Source organism: Heteronotia binoei, chromosome 1 (assembly GCF_032191835.1).
Source record: "Heteronotia binoei isolate CCM8104 ecotype False Entrance Well chromosome 1, APGP_CSIRO_Hbin_v1, whole genome shotgun sequence".
Taxonomy (NCBI): domain Eukaryota; kingdom Metazoa; phylum Chordata; class Lepidosauria; order Squamata; family Gekkonidae; genus Heteronotia; species Heteronotia binoei.
Window position 1 is genome coordinate 280391562 of NC_083223.1, and position 18616 is coordinate 280410177.

Sequence of the window (18616 nt, forward strand, 5' to 3'; positions counted from 1 at the left end):
GCTGATGGCCCCCCACTCCCACCCCTCTCCCATTCTGTACGACCTGGAAAGACCCACTTTCCTAAAAGGGGAGGGAGAGGAGAGATGGGCAGGCCCTGGGAGGGTGGCTGGGGGCCTCAGTTCCGTTGCAAAAAAAGCCAGCCGAAGGAGCAGACCGAATGTCCGCACAGCGAGGGGGAAGAAACGCTTTCACTCTGCCCTGTCCAAGGGCAATGGTTAATGTACATAGAAAAGAAACTACTTGATGATCACAAAGAATTCTGGATTTTTCCCAGAGAGAGAGAGACCCCAAGAATTAACCTAAGATTCCCGTAACGGGGCGAGGGGGGAATGAGAGGGGAATTGCGGACACCAGCTTGCAAGCCCCCTCCAGTTTGTCTCCTACGAAGGCAAAGGCAAAAACCGATAGAAGGAAAATCGTTTCAAAGAAGCAGAGGAGATCTGGGGAGGGAGGAGAGGCCGGGAACATGCAGCTTCCCGTACGGAAGTCAAGGAACCCTGCGGAAATCCCCGAGAGGGACAGAAAGAAACAGACAGACAGCGATTGCTCCCAAAAGAACCTGGAAGGGGAGGGGTGTCTGACCAGACCGAGGCTGGCAGGGGTGGGGGGGAGGGGGGCACGGCTGGAAGGTAACGCAGCTGTGGTCCAAAACGCGCCCCGGGTGCCAGGGTCAGGCTCAAATTAAGGGAACCCCAGAGAGAAACTTTGGTGAGCCGCCACCAGCTTTTGGACAGGGATCGCTTGACCGGCTGCAGGAAGGCCTCCCGGTGAAGAGCAGGGTGCCCTCGCCTGACGCCGGCGCTCAGCCGCATCTCCACGAAGAAAGAGCTCGTTCCAAAATCCATCCCTCGGTGGCTCTACGAGTCCGGCTCCCGGCCTTTCCCCCTTCTTAATGCTTCTGTTGACGCTACCTCCCATCGCCTCCCCCCGAGTCTCTGAGGGGAGAAAAAGACCCCCGACAGCTCCCTGGAGCCCAGGTGGGGGGCCTGCGAGACCGCCAATCGAGGAGTATAAATAAGGCTCGCCGTGACCCCTCCGCCGTCACGGCTTATCACCCAAACGAGCGAGGCAAGTGGCAGGGACGACCCCCCCCCCCACCGCTCTGCTATCAGAGCACGGATCCCTCGGTAGCCACCTCCCCCGATGGCGAGCTGGGGGCCCCCGGCTAGTTCTCCGCCCCGACGTTCTGCCGGGCTTTGATGAAGGCCATCCCATGGGTGCGGAAATGTGTCTTCAGGTTGAGCTGGGTGTCGAAGCCCTTGCCGCACACCGTGCAGGAGAGTTTTCCTTTGGCGTCCGGAGGGGAGCCCCCTTCGGGGTCATCCCCGGCACCGGGCTCCTCCGCATCGCCCGCCCCCTCTTCTTCTTGTGGGTGATGAAGCGGTGGCGGTTGAGGGAGACCTGAGAAGTAAAGCAGAGCCCACACTCGCGGCACTGGTGGGCGCTCTCGCCTGTCCGGTGCTGGGGATGTGTTCCTGGAAATCGGCCGCCGTGGGGGCCACGTAGCCGCACTTTCGGCAGTGGTAGAGGGATTTCCGGTCACCTCGAGGGGTCTTGTCGGGGGAGTCGTGCTATCCGGCTCCTCACTGCACGAGTCTCCTTCGTCGGAGGAGAGCTTGCGCTTCCGGCTGGATGCCTGCGGAGACGGGATAGCAAAGAAAAAAAGCTTACACGATTTAAGAACGTAAGAGAAACCATGTTTGATCAGGCCAGTGGCCCATCCAGTCCAACACTCTGTGTCACACAGTGGCCAAAAAACCCCAGGTGCCATCAGGAGGTCCATCAGTGGGACCAGGACAGTAGAAGCCCTCCCACTGTGGCCCCCCCAAGCGCCAGGAATACAGAGCACATCTGCCCCAGACATAAGAACATAAGAGAAGCCCTGTTGGATCAGGCCAATGGCCCATCCAGTCCAACACTCTGTGTCACACATAAGAACATAAGAGAAGCCTTGTTGGATCAGGCCAGTGGCCCCTCCAGTCCAACACTCTGTGTCACACATGGCCCAAAAAATCCCAGGTGCCATCAGGAAGACCACCAGTGGGGCCAGGACACTAGAAGCCCTCCCACTGTTGCCCCCCCAAACACCAAGAATACAGAGCATCACAGTGCCCAAGACATAAGAGAAGCCATGCTGGATCAGGCCAATGGCCCATCCAGTCCAACACTCTGTGTTACACAGTGGCAAAAAAAAAACAGGTGCCATCAGGAGCTCCACCAGTGGGGCCAGGACACTAGCTCTCCCACTGTGCCCCACCAAGCACCCAGAATACAGAGCGTCACTGCCCCAGACAGAGAGTTCCAATGATAAGCTGTGGCTAATATCCACTGATGGACCTCTGCTCCATATTTATCCAATCCCCTCTTGAAGCTGACTATGCTTGTAGCCGCCACCACCTCCTGTGGCAGTGAATTCCACGTGCTAATCACTCTTTGGGTGAAGAAGGACTTCCTTTTATCCGTTCTAACCCGACTTCTCAGCAATTTCATGGAGTGCCCACGAGTTCTTGTATTGTGGGAAAGGGAGAAAAGGACTTCTTTCTCTGCTTTCTCCATCCCATGCATAATCTTGTCAACCTCTATCATGACATCCCGCAGTCGACGTTTCTCCAAGCTAAAGAGCCCCAAGCGTTTTAACCTTTCTTCAAAGGGAAAGTGTTCCAACCTTACTTGATGATCAGAAAGAAATCTGTGTTTTTTCCAAAGAGAGAGAGAGAGAGAGACCCCAAGAAGTAACCTATGATTTCCATTACGTGGGGGGGGGGATGGGAGGGGATTTGGAGCGCCTTAGACAGAAAAGCCACTCGTGCACATAAAACACCAGCAAGATGCTAAGTCCAAGGTTCCCCAGCCTTTGAATCTGCAGGCACCTTGTCATGATCTGTGCTGTGCGGTGAGACAGAGGCCTAGTGGGCCTAAGGAGCCTGTGAGGCCTGTGTCTCAGTACGAAGAGACAGCCTACAATCCCCAGAATGCTTGGCGCTGGGTTCAGCCAATCAGCATCCAATTAGGCTCTGAGGGGAACTGTTTAAAAGCTCTCTCGGGAGACTGACGCTGTTCTTTCCTCCCGAGGGGCCAAGCAGCCGGGAGGGCTGCTGTTTAGGAGGAAGACCCTTACTCTGAGGGAGTAGGCTCCCTCACTCTGAGGGAGCAGGCTGCGCCCGGGAGGTTCCCAACCCGCCGTCCTACATTGGGCCGGCTGGGGGAACCTCCACCAACGTCGCCCGGAAGTGACGTCATCGCGCCGGCGACCGCTCTTGGCGTTTCCGGGAAAACTCGATGGTTTTCCCTGACGTTCTAGCCATTTGGGACGGGAAACTCTATGGTGCAATAGGTACCAATGGCGGCTACACCTGACCTTCCTTCAGTCACACAGTGAAAGTCCTTGTGCTGGAGCCGTGGTAGGGTTGCCAGGTCCAATTCAAGAAATATCGAGGGACTCTGGGGGAAGAGCCAGGAGCAAGGGTGTGACAAGCATCACTGAACTCCGAAGGGAGTTCTGGTCATCACAATTAAAAGGGCTACACACCTTTCAAATGCCTTCCCTCCACTGGAAACAATGAAGGACCGGGGCGCCTTCTTTGGGGGCTCATATAATTGGACCACCTGGCCCAATCTTTTTGAAACTTGGAGGGTATATTGTGGAGAGGCACTGGATGCTATGCGGCAGATTTGGTGCCTCTGCCTCAAAAAACAATTCCTCCAAGAGCCCAGATACCCATGGATCAATTCTCCATTATACCCGATGGAAATCGGGCTCCATGGGGAATAATGGAGTGCCCAGCAGACATTTTGCTCCCCCCCCTACTTTCTGAGAGAGAGAGTACTTTCTGGAGAGCCAGTTTGGTGTAGTGGTTAAGTGTGCCGACTCTTATCTGGGAGAACCGGGTTTGATTCCCCACTCCTCCACTTGCACCTGCTGGAGTGACCTTGGGTCAGCCATAGCTCTGGCAGAGGTTGTCCTTGAAAGGGCAGCTGCTGTGAGAGCCCTCTCCAGCCCCACCCACCTCACAGGGTGTCTGTTATGGGGGAGGAAGGTAAAGGAGATTGTGAGCCGCTCTGAGACTCTTCGGAGTGGAGGGCAGGATAGAAATCCAATATCTTCTTATGACCCTGTAGCGGGGGGTGGGGGGGGAGGCCTCCAAACTGGGGGATCTCCTGCCCCCACCTGGGGATAGGCAGCAGCTGCTGCTAAAATGCTTTTTAAAAAATTTCAAAGCCAATCAAAGCTCCAACGGCCAATCTGTAACCTTGCTGGGCAAAAGAACTGGCCCTGCCGCTTTCTAACAACACCTGGCAGGTGCCAGGTAAGATTTTGGCAGGTGATTAGCGCCCAAGAGGCCTCATGTTGGAGACTCCTGCTCTAGTCTTTCAGATTGGGATATGCGTGGGTCGCCATGGTCCATCTGCCCGACTGAGGCTCAGTTCTCCTGGCCGCCCACACAAGGTGTCCCACTGGGGAACTGTGGCTTGTCCTCTTTCATACAGTTTCAGAGGAGAGCCATCTTTTGGCTGCACTAGAACAATTAGTTTGGAGTCCAGGAACGCAGCAGAGACCCACAAGATTTTGAGGATATCGCCGTGACTTGGATAGCCCAGGTAAGCCCGATCTTGTCAGATCTTGGAAACAAAGTTTTGTAATAATCACCTCCAAGGAATACCAGGGCCGGGAGGCAGCGGCAGGAAAGTAAACCGCCTCATTGAAAATGTCCAAGCCCCAGTAGGGGTTGCCAAAGTCAACCATGAATTCCAGGCAGACACACACACAGAAATATTCACCAAAAATTAAAAAAAAAAAAGATTTTCAGGATATTAAGTTTTAAAGAGCCAAAAATCTGACCCACTTTAGGGTCTCAATCTGTGGGCTGAACACCACTGCCCCAAAAGTTTGTAACACCCCTCTCTCCCCCAAATAAACTAAGTGAAATACCAGCACGTGCATTTATTACAAGAACTCGATTTGTTTGCATCGCTTGTGATTTCAGGGCAGGGATTATTTATCTATTTAATTTTTTCTCACCCGACCAAGGACCCAGAAGCAATGAACATTTAACACAGGGGTGGCCAAACACATTTAACACAGGGGTGGCCAAACTCGCTTAATGTAAGAGCCACACAGAATAAACGCTAGATGTTTGAGAGCTGGAAGACAGGAAGGAAGGAAGGAAATGGGGGAGGGAGGGGTGGAAAGAAAGCAATTTTAACTTAAAGAGCCACACAATATGTGTGGAAGAGCCACGTGGGACTCCTGAGCCGCAGTCTGGCCACCCCTGATTCAAAACGTCTGAACAATTAAAAATACATTTAAAATGATAAGATAATTCAAGAAAAATCGCACGTGCAAAAACAACACCAGAACCTGGAAAGAGGGTCAGCGACTGACTGTTACTGGGGGTACGTCAGACAACCAACAAAACCCCCAAACTTAATCCGCTGGCAAGAGCCGCCAACAGAGGGCGAGAGAGAAGTTTCCCAGGGGAAGTTTTAGAAGGCCTTTCTCAGGTCACTACCAGTGTGCCCTCTAAGCTGAGATAGTATGAGCTAGCTCACAGTTTTTTAGCTTCCAGCTCACACAATTAGCTCAAGAAAAATGGCCAAAAAGAGCAAACTAATTCATGCAGTGACTCACAACTTTAATGTAAAACTTTATCTGTTCTGCTGCAAAGGAACTTCAAGAACAGAATGGAGAGGGAAATTGCTGGATTACAAATGATCATGAAACTTGAAACAAACGCCTCCCCGGGACTGAACAGGGATATTGGTTTTTTATCCCATTACATATGCTAAACCTATTCTCACCAAGTATAGCTGTATAACCACAATATTCCAAATGCATTTCTTTTTTAGAATAGCGTATCTGAATAATGCCTTTTGTATCGACATACTCAAATAAGGGATATTGGCTGTTTATCTTGTTACATATATTACACCCAGTTTCAGAGCCAGTTTGGTGTAGTGGTTAAGTGTGCGGACTCTTATCTGGGAGAACCGGGTTTGATTCCCCACTCCTCCACTTGCAGCTGCTGGAATGGCCTTGGGTCAGCCATAGCTCTGGCAGAGGTTGTCCTTGAAAGGGCAGCTGCTGGGAGAGCCCTCTCCAGCCCCACCCACCTCACAGGGTGTCTGTTGTGGGGGAGGAAGGGAAAGGAGATTGTGAGCCGCTCTGAGACTCTTCGGAGTGGAGGGTGGGATATAAATCCAATATCTTTATCTACCTCACAGGGTGTCTGTTGTGGGGGAGGAAGATAAAGGAGATTGTGAGCCGCTCTGAGACTCTTCGGAGTGGAGGGCGGGATATAAATCCAATATCTTCTTCTTCTTCTATGTTTTAATGTATTCTTTTTTTTTTCTTATGACAAACTAGAATGATGTTTATAATGCATGTTGCATTTTTAAAAGTAAATTAGGTGGACAAGAACATCTGAACCCTACTTGCTATCGATAGGGCAATTAACAGACAGCTTTTATTGGTTTCCCATGCAAAAGCTATCCAGACCAAATGTTCTTTCAAGTTTGTTAATTACACTGTTTAGCTACTGGATTCTAACTTTGCGCCACTTTGCATGCTTCACCACTGCCCACCAACTATAAGTAGCTCCGCTCACTGTACACCATTCCATTGTCGGAAGGAGTCTGCATGCATACGAAAGCTTACATTCCGAATAAAACTTTGTTGGTCATAAGGGTGCTACTGGACTCCCACTTTAATGCCAGCAGCTCACAAAGTGGAATTTTTGCTCACAAAACTCCACATCTTAAGAGAGAACACTGAATCATAGAATCACAGAGTTGGAAGGGACCCCCCTCAGGGTCATCTAGCCCAGTTCCCTGCACAATGCAGGAAACTCACAAATACCCACCCCACAAACACACACAATTCACAGGGTCCTCATTACCGTCAGATGGCCATCCAGCCTCTGTTTAAAAACCTCCAAGGAAGGAGAGCCCTCCACCTCCCGAGGAGGAAGCCTGTTCCACTGAGGAATCGCTCTTAACAGTCATAGAATCATAGAATTGGAAGGGACCTCCAGGGTCATCTAGTCCAAGCCCCTGCACAATGCAGGAAACTCACAAACACCTCCCCCTAAATTCACAGGATCTTCATTGCTGTCAGATGGCCATCTAGCCTCTGTTTACAAACCTCCAAGGAAGGAGAGCCCACCACCTCCCAAGGAGGAAGCCTGTTTCACTGAGGAACTGCTCTAACCGTCAGGAAGTTCTTCCTAATGTCGAGCTGGAAACTCTTTTGATTTAATTTCATCCCACTGGTTCTGGTCCCACCTTCTGGGGCCACAAAAAACAATTCCACACCATCCTCTATAGCAGGGTTTCCCAAACTTTTCCCCCCTGTGGCCCAGTTATTTTTACACTTCTCCTTCGTGGCCCACTAAAATTTGGGAGTGGAGCCAGGAGACAGGAATTATGTCATTTCCTGTGGTGTCACTTCCAGTCAAGGGCCAACACACAGACGTTGGGGGATGGAGGGAAGGAAAACGGAGCTCAGGCTTTGCAGCCTGTGTCAGTCTTCAAGTCTAGCTTTTCTCTGCACAACACAGAGACGTCAGGGGATGCAGCCTGTGTCAGTCTTCAAGCCTAGCTTTTCTCTGCTCAACAGAGAGATGGAAAGGAAGGAAGCAGAGCTCAGGCTTTGCAGCCTGTGTCAGTCTTCAAGCCTAGTTTTTCTCTGCACAACAGAGAGATGGAAAGGAAGGAAGCAGAGCTCATGCTTTGCTGGGGGTGGGGCTAGCTTTGGCTTTTCTTGTGACCCGGTATTGTGACCCGGTACCGGGAAGCGACCCTGCAAATGGGAAATGCTGCTCTATAGGACAGCTCTTCAAGTACTTGAAGAAGGTGCTCCTATCACCTCTCAGCTGCCTCCTCTCCAGGCTAAACATGCCCAGCTCCTTCAATCTTTCCTCACAGGACTTTGTCTCCAGACCCCTCACCATCTTTGTCGCCCTCCTCTGGACCCATTCCCGCTTGTCTAGATCCTTCTTAAAATGTGGTGCCCAAAACGGAACACCAGACTCCAGGTGAGGTCTTACCAGAGCAGAGTAAAGCGATACCATCACATCACGTGATCCGGACACTAGACTTCTGTCGATACAGCCCAATATTGTATTTGCCTTTTTAGCCACCGCATCACACTGTTGACTCATATTCAGCGTATGGTCCACTAAGACCCCTAGATCCTTTTCGCACATACTACTGCTAAGACACGTCTCCCCCATCCTATAACCATGTATGGGATTTTTCCTACCTAAATGCAGAACTTGACATTGATGCCTGTTAAAATTAATTTTATTGCTTTCGGCCCAGTTTTCCAGCCTGTCAAGATCATCCTGGATCCTGTCTCTATCTTCCCCTGTATTTGCAACCCCTCCCAATTTAGTATCATCTGCAAATGTAATAATAAGAAGAACTGAAGATTTATACCCCACCCTTCTCTCTGAATCAGAGTCTCAGAGCGGCTCACAATCTCCTTTATCTTCCTCCCCCGCAACGGACACCCTGTGATGTGGGTGGGGCTGAGAGGGCTCTCACAGCAGCTGCCCTTTCAAGGACAACTCCTGCGAAAGCTACGGCTGACCCAAGGCCATTCCAGCAGGTGCAAGCGGAGGAGCGTGGAATCAAACTCAGTTCTCTCAGGTAAGAGTCCACACACCGAACCACTACACCAAACTGGCTCAAACATTCCCTCTATTCCTTCATCCAAATCATTGGTCACTACCCGTCTAGCTTCAGACAGCAGGGTCAACCAAAGATGACTAGAGTGCTCAGGTAGGTTCATACGGGGGAAGGCAGGCCTTAATATGCTCACTCACACACACACACGCACTGTGGCAGAAAGCACCCGTATATGAGGAATCGTGCGCTGCTGCACAGAGGCTGAGGTGTGATTTCTGCATTCCGAACGGCTCAGAGTTCTCAGGCTTACCTGCGAGTTCCGGGAGCCCAGGCGAGTGATCAGCACCTCCTGACTCCGCGTCTCGTCCGTCACCTTGATCCCGTGGCGCACCTGGATGTGCTTCTCCAGGATGAGGCGGCTGCTGAAAGTGCGCTTCCCTTCGGTGCAGTACCTGCGGCGCGAGGCGGTGAGAATCAGCAGGAGAAGAAGGAGACGACGATGATGATGATATTGGATTTATATCCTCCACTCCGAATTTCAGTCTCAGAGCAGCTCACAATCTTCTTTATCTTCCTCCCCCCACAACGGACACCCTGTGAGGTGGGTGGGGGCTGAGAGGGCTCCCACAGCAGCTGCCCTTTCAAGGACAACCTCTGCCAGAGCTATGGCTGAGCCAAGGCCATTCCGGCAGGTGCGAGTGGAGGAGCGGGGAATCAAACCCGGTTCTCCCAGGTAAGAGTCCACGCACTTGACCTCTATACCAAACTGACTCCAAGAATACAGAGCATCAAGAGAGAGAGACAACATAAGAACATAAGAGAAGCCACGTTGGATCAGGCCAATGGCCCATTCATTCCAACACTCTGTCTCAAACAGTGGCCAAAAAAACCCCAGGTCCCATCAGGAAGTCCATCAGTGGGGCCAGGACACTAGAAGCACTCCTACTGTTGTCCTTCCCAAGCACCAAGAAGAAGACTGCAGATTTATACCCCGCCCTTCTCTCTCTGAATCAGAGACTCAGAGCAGCTTACAGTTTCCTATATCTTCTCCCCCCACACCCCGTGAGGTGGGTGGGACTCACAGCAGCTGCCCTTTCAAGGACAACCTCTGCCAGAGCTATGGCTGACACAAGGCCATTCCAGCAGGGAATCAAACCCGGTTCTCCCAGATAAGAGTCTGCACCCTTCACCACTACACCAAACTGGCTCTCTGGAAGACTCAATCGACCCCCGCCCCCTCAAGAAAGCCGAGAAAGAGGGATCAGGGCTAGGTTCAGGAGACCCATCACTTCCGTATACTTCCTGACACACCTTTCTTGTAATGTTTTTCTAGAGAAGGTTAAGGCTGGCTTACTCAAAAACTATACACGTTAAGCGGCACTGAGAGGATTCTGCAATCAGAATGGCTGGCTCCGAATAAAAACTGCAGAGAGCTTCTGCATCCGGTGAGAGGAGAGGTTCCGGACTGGCTTGCTCTTACACTAATATATGAATTGAGAGCATTTTGCCAGCAAAATCCGGAAGGCTTCGGCACCCGGTAAGAGAAGAGGTTCGGAACTGGCTAAAGCTCCTCATATAAATATAAACACTTAAACGGTGCTGAGAGGTAAGTTCTTGATAACAATTAATAACAATTTTTTTTAAAAAAAAAAATCAGTCATTAAAAACTGACGAATGATCTACTTCCATTCAGGTTGGCGTTCTATCTCGTTATAATCACCACGGCTTATTCCAGGATGAGACTTTTTGACGAAAAGTAAAGACGCTGTAGAAAGCATTGGCAATAATTGTAGCAAGAGGCTGATAACCTTGAAGGAAACCGGGCTACTCCTGAGGGAGTCAGTGATGAGATGAGCCTACATCTGGGTGCCCATGGGATGGGCCTTTCTTGTAAGGTTGTAAAGTTGTACTTCTTTATAATGCATACAATAGTTTTACATGACTCTTAAAAGAAGAAGAAGATAAAGATATCTCAGAGCGGCTCACAATCTCCTTTCCCTTCCTCCCCCACAACAGACACCCTGTGAGGTAAATGAAGATATTGGATTTATATCCCACCCTCCACTCCGAAGAGCCTCAGAGTGGCTCACAATCTCCTTCCCCTTCCTCCCCCACAACAGACACCCTGTGAGGTAGATTAAGATATTGGATTTATATCCCGCCCTCCACTCCGAAGAGTCTCAGAGCGGCTCACAATCTCCTTTCCCTTCCTCTCCCACAACAGACACCCTGTGAGGTGGGTGGGGCTGAGAGGGCTCTCACAGCAGCTGCCCTTCCAAGGACAGAGTCTCAGAGCAGCCTACAATCTCCTTTCCCTTCCTCCCTCACAACAGACACCCTGTGAGGTGGGTGGGGCTGAGAGGGCTCTCACAGCAGCTGCCCTTTCAAGGACAACTCCTGTGAGAGCTATGGCTGACCCAAGGCCATCCCAGCAGCTGCAAGTGGAGGAGTGTGGAATCAAACCCGGTTCTCCCAGATAAGAGAGCTCTGGCTGACCCAAGGCCATTCCAGCAGCTGCAAGTGGAGGAGTGGGGAATCAAACCCGGTTCTCCCAGATAAGAGTCCACACACTTCACCATGACACCAAACTGGCTTCTTCTCTAACCAGATGCAAAAGCCTTCTGGGATTTTGCTGGCAAAATGTTCCCTGCACTGTTTGTAATAGGAGCAAGCCATTCCTTTTGATGGGCAAAGGGCTCTCAATACATGCATGCGGTTTTGGAGCAAGCCAGTCCTAAGTCTCTTCTCTGGCTACACTGAACTGGTTAACAAGGAGTTCCCCCTGCAGAACAAAGGAGATACAGCTCTCCCACAAAGCTGAGTGCCTCTCAATCGCTGCCTATCCAGCTCATCTCCTCTGCAAGACAGCTTTCTTTCCAACCCAGAAAGACCAAAGTAGCATGAGTGTGTTTGTGTGGGGAAATGCCTCTCTTCCTCAGCAGTACAGATTGGCCCGTACCGGCAGGGGTAGACGCGTTTGATGCCCTCGTGGTTCACCCGGACGTGTCTTCGCAGGCTGGGAGCAGAGCAGAAGGAGCGTTCGCACAAGCGGCATGGAAACTTCTTCACGCACTGATGAGGGAGCGACCGGGGGGGGGAGAGAGAGAGAGAAGACAATGCAGTGAGCAACACAAACTCTGTCCGTCTCACACAACAGAAGAACGTATGAGAAGCCATGTTGGATCAGGCCAATGGCCCATCCAGTCCAACACTCTGTGTCACATAAGAACATAAGAGGAGCCATGTTGGATCAGGCCAATGGCCCCTCCAGTCCAACACTCTGTGTCACATAAGAACATAAGAGGAGCCATGCTGGATCAGGCCAATGGCCCCCTCCGGTCCAACACTCTATGTCACATAAGAACAGAAGAGAAGCCATGTTGGATCAGGCCAGTGGCCCATCCAGTCCAACACTCTGTGTCACATAAGAACATAAGAGGAGCCATGTTGGATCAGGCCAATGGCTCATCCAGTCCAACACTCTGTGTCACATCAGAACATAAGAGGAGCCATGTTGGATCAGGCCAATGGCCCCCTCCAGTCCAACACTCTATGTCACATAAGAACATAAGAGAAGCCATGTTGGATCAGGCCAATGGCCCATCCAGTCCAACACTCTATGTCACATAAGAACATAAGAGGAGCCATGCTGGATCAGGCCAATGGCCCCCTCCGGTCCAACACTCTATGTCACATAAGAACAGAAGAGAAGCCATGTTGGATCAGGCCAGTGGCCCATCCAGTCCAACACTCTGTGTCACATAAGAACATAAGAGGAGCCATGTTGGATCAGGCCAATGGCTCATCCAGTCCAACACTCTGTGTCACATAAGAACATAAGAGGAGCCATGTTGGATCAGGCCAATGGCCCCTCCAGTCCAACACTCTGTGTCACATAAGAACATAAGAGGAGCCATGCTGGATCAGGCCAATGGCCCCCTCCGGTCCAACACTCTATGTCACATAAGAACAGAAGAGAAGCCATGTTGGATCAGGCCAGTGGCCCATCCAGTCCAACACTCTGTGTCACATAAGAACATAAGAGGAGCCATGTTGGATCAGGCCAATGGCTCATCCAGTCCAACACTCTGTGTCACATCAGAACATAAGAGGAGCCATGTTGGATCAGGCCAATGGCCCCCTCCAGTCCAACACTCTATGTCACATAAGAACATAAGAGGAGCCATGTTGGATCAGGCCAGTGGCCCATCCAGTCCAACACTCTATGTCATGCAGTGGCCAAAAACCCCAGGGGCCATCAGGAGGTCCACCAGTGGGGCCAGGACACTAGAAGCCCTCCCACTCTTCTCCCCGCCCCCCGCCACCAAATACCAAGAACACAGAGCATCACTGCCCCAGACGTAAGAGAAGCCATATTGGATCAGGCCAAGGCTAAAACCCAGGGGCCATCAGGAGGTCCACCAGCAGGGCCAAAACTCCAAAAGCCCTCCCACTCTTGCCCCACCCCCCCAGAAAACAGAGCATCACTGCCTCAGACAGAAGAATAAGAGAAGCCATACTGGATCAGGCCAGTGGCGCATCCAGTCCAACACTCTGTGTCACACAGTGGCCAAAACCCAGGGGCCATCAGGAGGTCCACCATTGGGGCCAGGACACTAGAAGCCTTCCCACTGTACCCCTTCCAAGCACTAAGAATACAGAGCATCACTGCCCCAGACAGAGAGTTCCATCTATACCCTGTGGATAATAGCCACTGATGGACCTCTGCTCCAGATGTTGATCCAATCCCCTCTTGAAGCTGCCTATGCTTGTAGCTGCCGCCACCTCTTGTGGCAGTGAATTCCACGTGCTGATCACCCTTTGGGTGAAGAAGGACTTCCTTTTATCCATTCTAGCCCCAGGCACCATCAAAAAGTCCATTAGTGGGGCCAGGACACTAGAAGCCCTCCCACTGTGCCCCTCCTCACCAAATACCAAGAATACAGAGCATCACTTGCCCCAGACAGAGAGTTCCAATGATAAGCTGTGGCTAATAGCCACTGATGGACCTCTGCTCCATATATTTATCCAATCCGCTCTTGAAGCTGGCTATGCTTGTAGCCACCACCACCTCCTGTGGCAGTGAATTCCACGTGCTAATCACCCTTTGAGTGAAGAAGGACTTCCTCTTATCCATTGTAACCCAGCTGCTCAGCAATTTCATTGAATGCTCATGAGTTCTCGTATTGTAAAAAAGGAAGAAAAGGACTTTTTTCCCTACTTTCTCCATCCCATGCATAATCTTGTAAACCTCTATCATGTCAGCCCGAAGTCGACGTTTCTCCAAGCTAAAGAGCCCCAAGCGTTTTAACCTTTCTTATAGGGAAAGGGTTCCAACCCTTTAATCATTCTAGTTGCCCTTTTCTGCACTTTTCCCAATACTATAATATCCTTTTTGAATCCCACGTGTTAATCACCCTTTGGGTGAAGAAGGACTTCCTTTTATCCATTCTAACCCGACTGCTCAGCAATTTCATTGAATGTCTCATATTGTGAGAAAGAGAGAAAAGTCCTTCTTTCTCAGCCTTCTCCATCCCATGCATAATCCTGTCAACCCCACTCATGTCACCCCGCAGACGACGTTTCTCCACGCTGAAGAGCCCCGAGCTCTATAACCTTCAAAGTCTTTAAAAGAAGGCCAGTCCCTCCTCCTCCTCTTCTCCTCCTCCTTCTCCTCTTCCTCCTCCTTCTCCCCCTCTTCCTCCACCTCCTCCTCAGTCTCCCCCTTCTCCTCCTCCTCCTCCGTCTTCTCCTCCCCCTCCTCTCCCTTCCTCCTCTGTCTTCTCCTCCTCCCCCATCTCCTCCTCCTCCTTCCCCTCCTCCTCCATCTCCTCCTCCTCCTTCCCCTCCTCCTCCATCTCTTCCTCCTCCCCCTCTGTCTCCTCCTTCGTCTTCTCCTCCTCTTCTATCTCCTCCTCCATCTCCTCCTCCTCCATCTTCTCCTCCTTCCCCTCCTCCTCAATCTCCTCCTCCTCCTCTGTATCCTCCCCCTCCTCCTCCCCATCTCCTCCCCCTCCGTCTTCTCCTCCTCCTCTCCCTCCTCTGTCTCCTCCTCCTCCTCTGTCTCCTCCTCCTCCCCATCTCCTCCTGCTTCCCCCCTCCTCCTCCCCTGCGTCTTCTCCTCCTCCTCTCCTGTCTCCTCCTCCTGCTCCTCTTCCTCCATCTCCTCCTGTCTCCTCCTCCTCCGTCTCCTCCTCCTTCTCCTCCTCCTCCTGTTTCCTCCTCCTCCCCCTCCTCCATCTCCTCCTCCTCCTCCTCCATCCCCTCCTCCTCTGTCTCCTCCCCCTCCTCCTCCTCCTCCGTCTTCTCCTCCTCCTTCCCCTCCTCCTTCTCCGCCTCCTCCTCCATCTCCTCCTCCTTCTCCTCCCCCTCCTCCTCCATCGCCTCCTCCTCTGTCTCCTCCCCCTCCCCTCTTCCTCCCCCTCCTCCTCCTCCCCTTCCTCCTCCATCTCCTCCTCCTCCTTCCCCTCCTCCTCCTCCCCCTCCATCTTCTCTTTCTTCCCCTCCTCCTCCTCCCCCCTCCTCCATCTCCCCCTCCTCCTCCTCCTACCCCTCCGTCTCCTCCCCCTTCTTCTCCTTCTCCCCCTCCTCCATCTCCCCCTCCTCCCCCTCTGTCTTCTTCTCCTCCTTTCCCTCCTCCTCCATCTCCTCCTCCTCCTTCTTCTCCTCCTCCTTCCCCTCCTCCTCCGTCTCCCCCTCCTCCCCCTCACCTTGCCATGGATCTTCTTCATGTGCACCACGTACTCATCACGCTCCGGGAACCAAGAGTGGCAGATGCCGCAGGTCCAGCCGTTGCTCCGTGTGCGCCTGCCCACCTCTGGCTTGCGTTGGAAGCGTCCCCTCTTGCTCTTGCGCACCTCCGGGGAGCTGGGCGGCTCCTCATCCTCCGAAGAGGACGACGATGACTCCGAGGCCTTGGAGACTGAGGGCGGGGGCTCCTCTTCCGCCGGCTCCAGTTTGGGCGTGAGGGGGGCAGCCTCTGGCTTCTTGGCGGGCTCCTCCTTGGGCTTAGGGGGCTGGTGAGTGTTCTGCCCCCCCCACACACACACAAGAAGAAAAGGTGGGTCAGAGGGAGCTGCGCTGGCTTGTACTGAGCAGAACCGCTGGCTCATCCGACTAGTCTCCCCTAACTGACTCTCCGGGGACTCAGAGAGACCAGCCTTTCCCAGGGAGAGGCGTAGGAAGAGAAGGCCCTGGACGTCTAAGCACTCCTCCACTTGCAGCTGCTGGAATGGCCTTGGGTCAGCCATAGCTCTCCCAGGAGTTGTCCTTGAAACGGCAGCTTCTGTCAGAGCTCTCTCAGCCCCACCCACATCACAGGGTGGTTAAGCGCACGGGGTCTTAACTGGGAGAACCGGGTTTGATTCCCCACTCCTCCACTTGCAGCTGCTGGCATGGCCTTGGGTCAGCCATAGCTCTCCCAAGAGCTGTCCTTGAAATGGCAGCTTCTGTCAGAGCTCTCAGGCCCACCCACATCATACGAGAACACGGAAAGTATGCCGTGAAAACATTGTGAAAGCAACGTTGCCCCAGAGTCAGAAACGACTGGTGCTTGCAGAGGGGACCTTTCCTCTAATATAATTAGAGCCCTGTGGTGCAGAGTGGTAAAACTGCAGTACAGCAGTCGGAGCCCTCTGCTCACAGTTCGATTCCGGCAGAAGCTGGGTTCAGGTAGCCAACTCCAGGTCGACTCAGCCTTCTATCCTTCTGAGGTCGGTCAAATGAGGGTCCAGATTGCTGGGGGGAAAGTGTAGAGGACTGGAGAAGGCAAGGGCAAACCACCCCATAAAAAAAATCTGCCGTGAAAACGTGAAAGCAACGACACCCCAGAGTCGGAAACGACTGGTGCTTGCACAGGGGACCTTTCCTTTCCTTTCCTTAACACCAACAAAAGAGCCCCGTGGCAAAGAGTGTTAAAGCTGCAGTACTGCAGTCCTAAGCTCTGCTCACAACCTGAGTTTGATCCCTGGCGGAAGCTGGGTTTTCAGGTATCCAGCTCGAGGTTGACTCAGCCTTCCATCCTTCCGAGGTGGGTCAAATGAGGACCCAGCTTGCTGGGGGGAAAGTGTAGATGACTGGGGAAGGCAATGGCAAACCATCCCATCAAACGTCTGCTGCGAAAACGTGAAAGCAACGTCACCCCAGAGTCGGAAATGACTGGTGCTTGCACAGGGGACTACCTTTACTTTATTGTTTTAATATTGTTTTCGTTAACTATTTTATGCTGTTAGCCGCCTTGAGTCTGTACAGGATGGGCGGGATATAAATATAACGTCAATCAATGAACAAATAAGGTTCCGGGCCTCACCTTGAGATGTTCCAACATGGTCCTCTTCTGGGCAAAGAGAAGGGGGCAGTCGGGACACTTGAAGACGCTCACCCGCTGGTTCAGCAGATGCTGGTCGAAGTGCGAGGAGAGCAGAGGCTTGTGGGTGAAGACGGTGTCGCACATGGCACACTTGTAGATCATCCTGCGGAGAACCAACGAACGTCTGAACGGAGAATCATAGAGCTGGAAGGGACCTCCAGGGTCATCTAGTCCAATCCCCTGCACAAGGCAGGAAACTCACAAACACCTCCCCCTAAATTCATAGGATCCTCATTGCTGTCAGATGGCCATCTAGCCTCTGTTGAAAAACCTCCAGGGAAGGAGAGCCCACCACCTCCCGAGGAGGAAGCCTGTTCCATATGCATCTGAGAGCCACACGGAAGGGAGGGAGGAAGGAAGGAAGCAGAGTTGGAAGGGACCTCCAGGGTCCTCTATTTCAACCCGCTGCACCATGCAGGAAACTCACAAATACCTCCCCCTAAATTCACAGGATCCTCATTGCTGTCAGATGGTCATCCAGCCTCTACTTAAAAACCTCCAAGGAAGGAGAGCCCACCACCTCCCAAGGAGGAAGCCTGTTCCACTGAGGAATCGCTCTAACGGTCAGGAAGTTCTTCCTCATGTTGAGCCAGAAACTCTTTTGATTTAATTTCAACCCTCTGGTCCTGGTCCTACCTTCTGGGGCCACAGAAAACAATTCCACACCCTCCTCTGTATGACAGCCCTGCGGAGAACCAACAAACGTCTGAACAGGGAATCACAGAATCATAGAGTGGGAAGGGACCTCCAGGGTCCTCTAGTCCAACCCCGTCTGGATAATGTATTTATTTTATTAAAATAATTTTTAAAAAATATATATGTATATATAAAGAAAACACAGTAGGTGACGTGAGTGACGGTCCTCTGCCCGAGACCCCGCAGGGCTGTAGCCCGTGAGTAGGCAATGCTGATCGTGACGGAAGGAGGGTCTGATCTGGTATAAGGGAGCTTCAAGCGTGTTCAGCTGAGAGGTCTCTGGGCACCAACAGTCCACTCTGCTCTAACCAAGGGGCTTCTACTGGAGATAACTCTGCACGGGACTGCGCTCTCAGTCTAGCCATGGAGTAGTTAAGAGGACGGCTTTTCTGGTAGACAAAGCCCAGCAGGGAATCATTTGCATATCAGGCCACACCCCCTGACGTCAAGCCAGCCGGAACTGCGTTCCTGCTCAAAAAAAAAAGCCCTGGTGAAAAGTGGTGGGATACACCCAGCGAGATCTGGGTTCCAATTCCTCCTCTACCACGGAGCTTGTGGGCTGGCCCCCGCCCAGTCGCTCAACCTCAGCCTGGCCTACCTTACAGGGCTGTTGTTCTGAAAGCATTCTATCAGCAGTGCTATTAATACTTCCACAGACCACAGTGCTCAATATAAATGAAAAACAGAAGAAAAGAAAGAAAGAGAAGAGGAAGAGAAAAAGAAAAAGAAGAGGAGGAAGAAGAGGATGAAGAATGAAGAAGATATTGGATTTATATCCTCCCCTCTACTCCAAACGTCAGAGTCTCAGAGTGACTCACAATCTCCTTTATCTCCCTCCCACACAACAGACACTCTGAGAGGTAGGTGGGGCTGAGAGGGCTCTTACAGCAGCTGCCCTTTCAAGGACAACCTCTGCCAGAGCT

At 52.0% G+C, this 18616-nt stretch overlaps 1 protein-coding gene across 1 annotated transcript in view; it reads right to left on the reverse strand.

Moving 5' to 3' along the window:
• Positions 1 to 1162: 1162 nt before the first annotated feature.
• The window catches only part of ZNF687 (zinc finger protein 687), a 29793-nt gene continuing 12339 nt past the window's right edge, over positions 1163 to 18616 (reverse strand). The window contains 8 exon segments of the mRNA XM_060256281.1: positions 1163 to 1354; positions 1357 to 1470; positions 1473 to 1559; positions 1562 to 1637; positions 8940 to 9081; positions 11589 to 11701; positions 15340 to 15657; positions 16938 to 17100. Of these exon segments, the coding sequence (XP_060112264.1) occupies positions 1167 to 1354; positions 1357 to 1470; positions 1473 to 1559; positions 1562 to 1637; positions 8940 to 9081; positions 11589 to 11701; positions 15340 to 15657; positions 16938 to 17100 (1201 nt within the window). The 3' untranslated portion in view covers positions 1163 to 1166.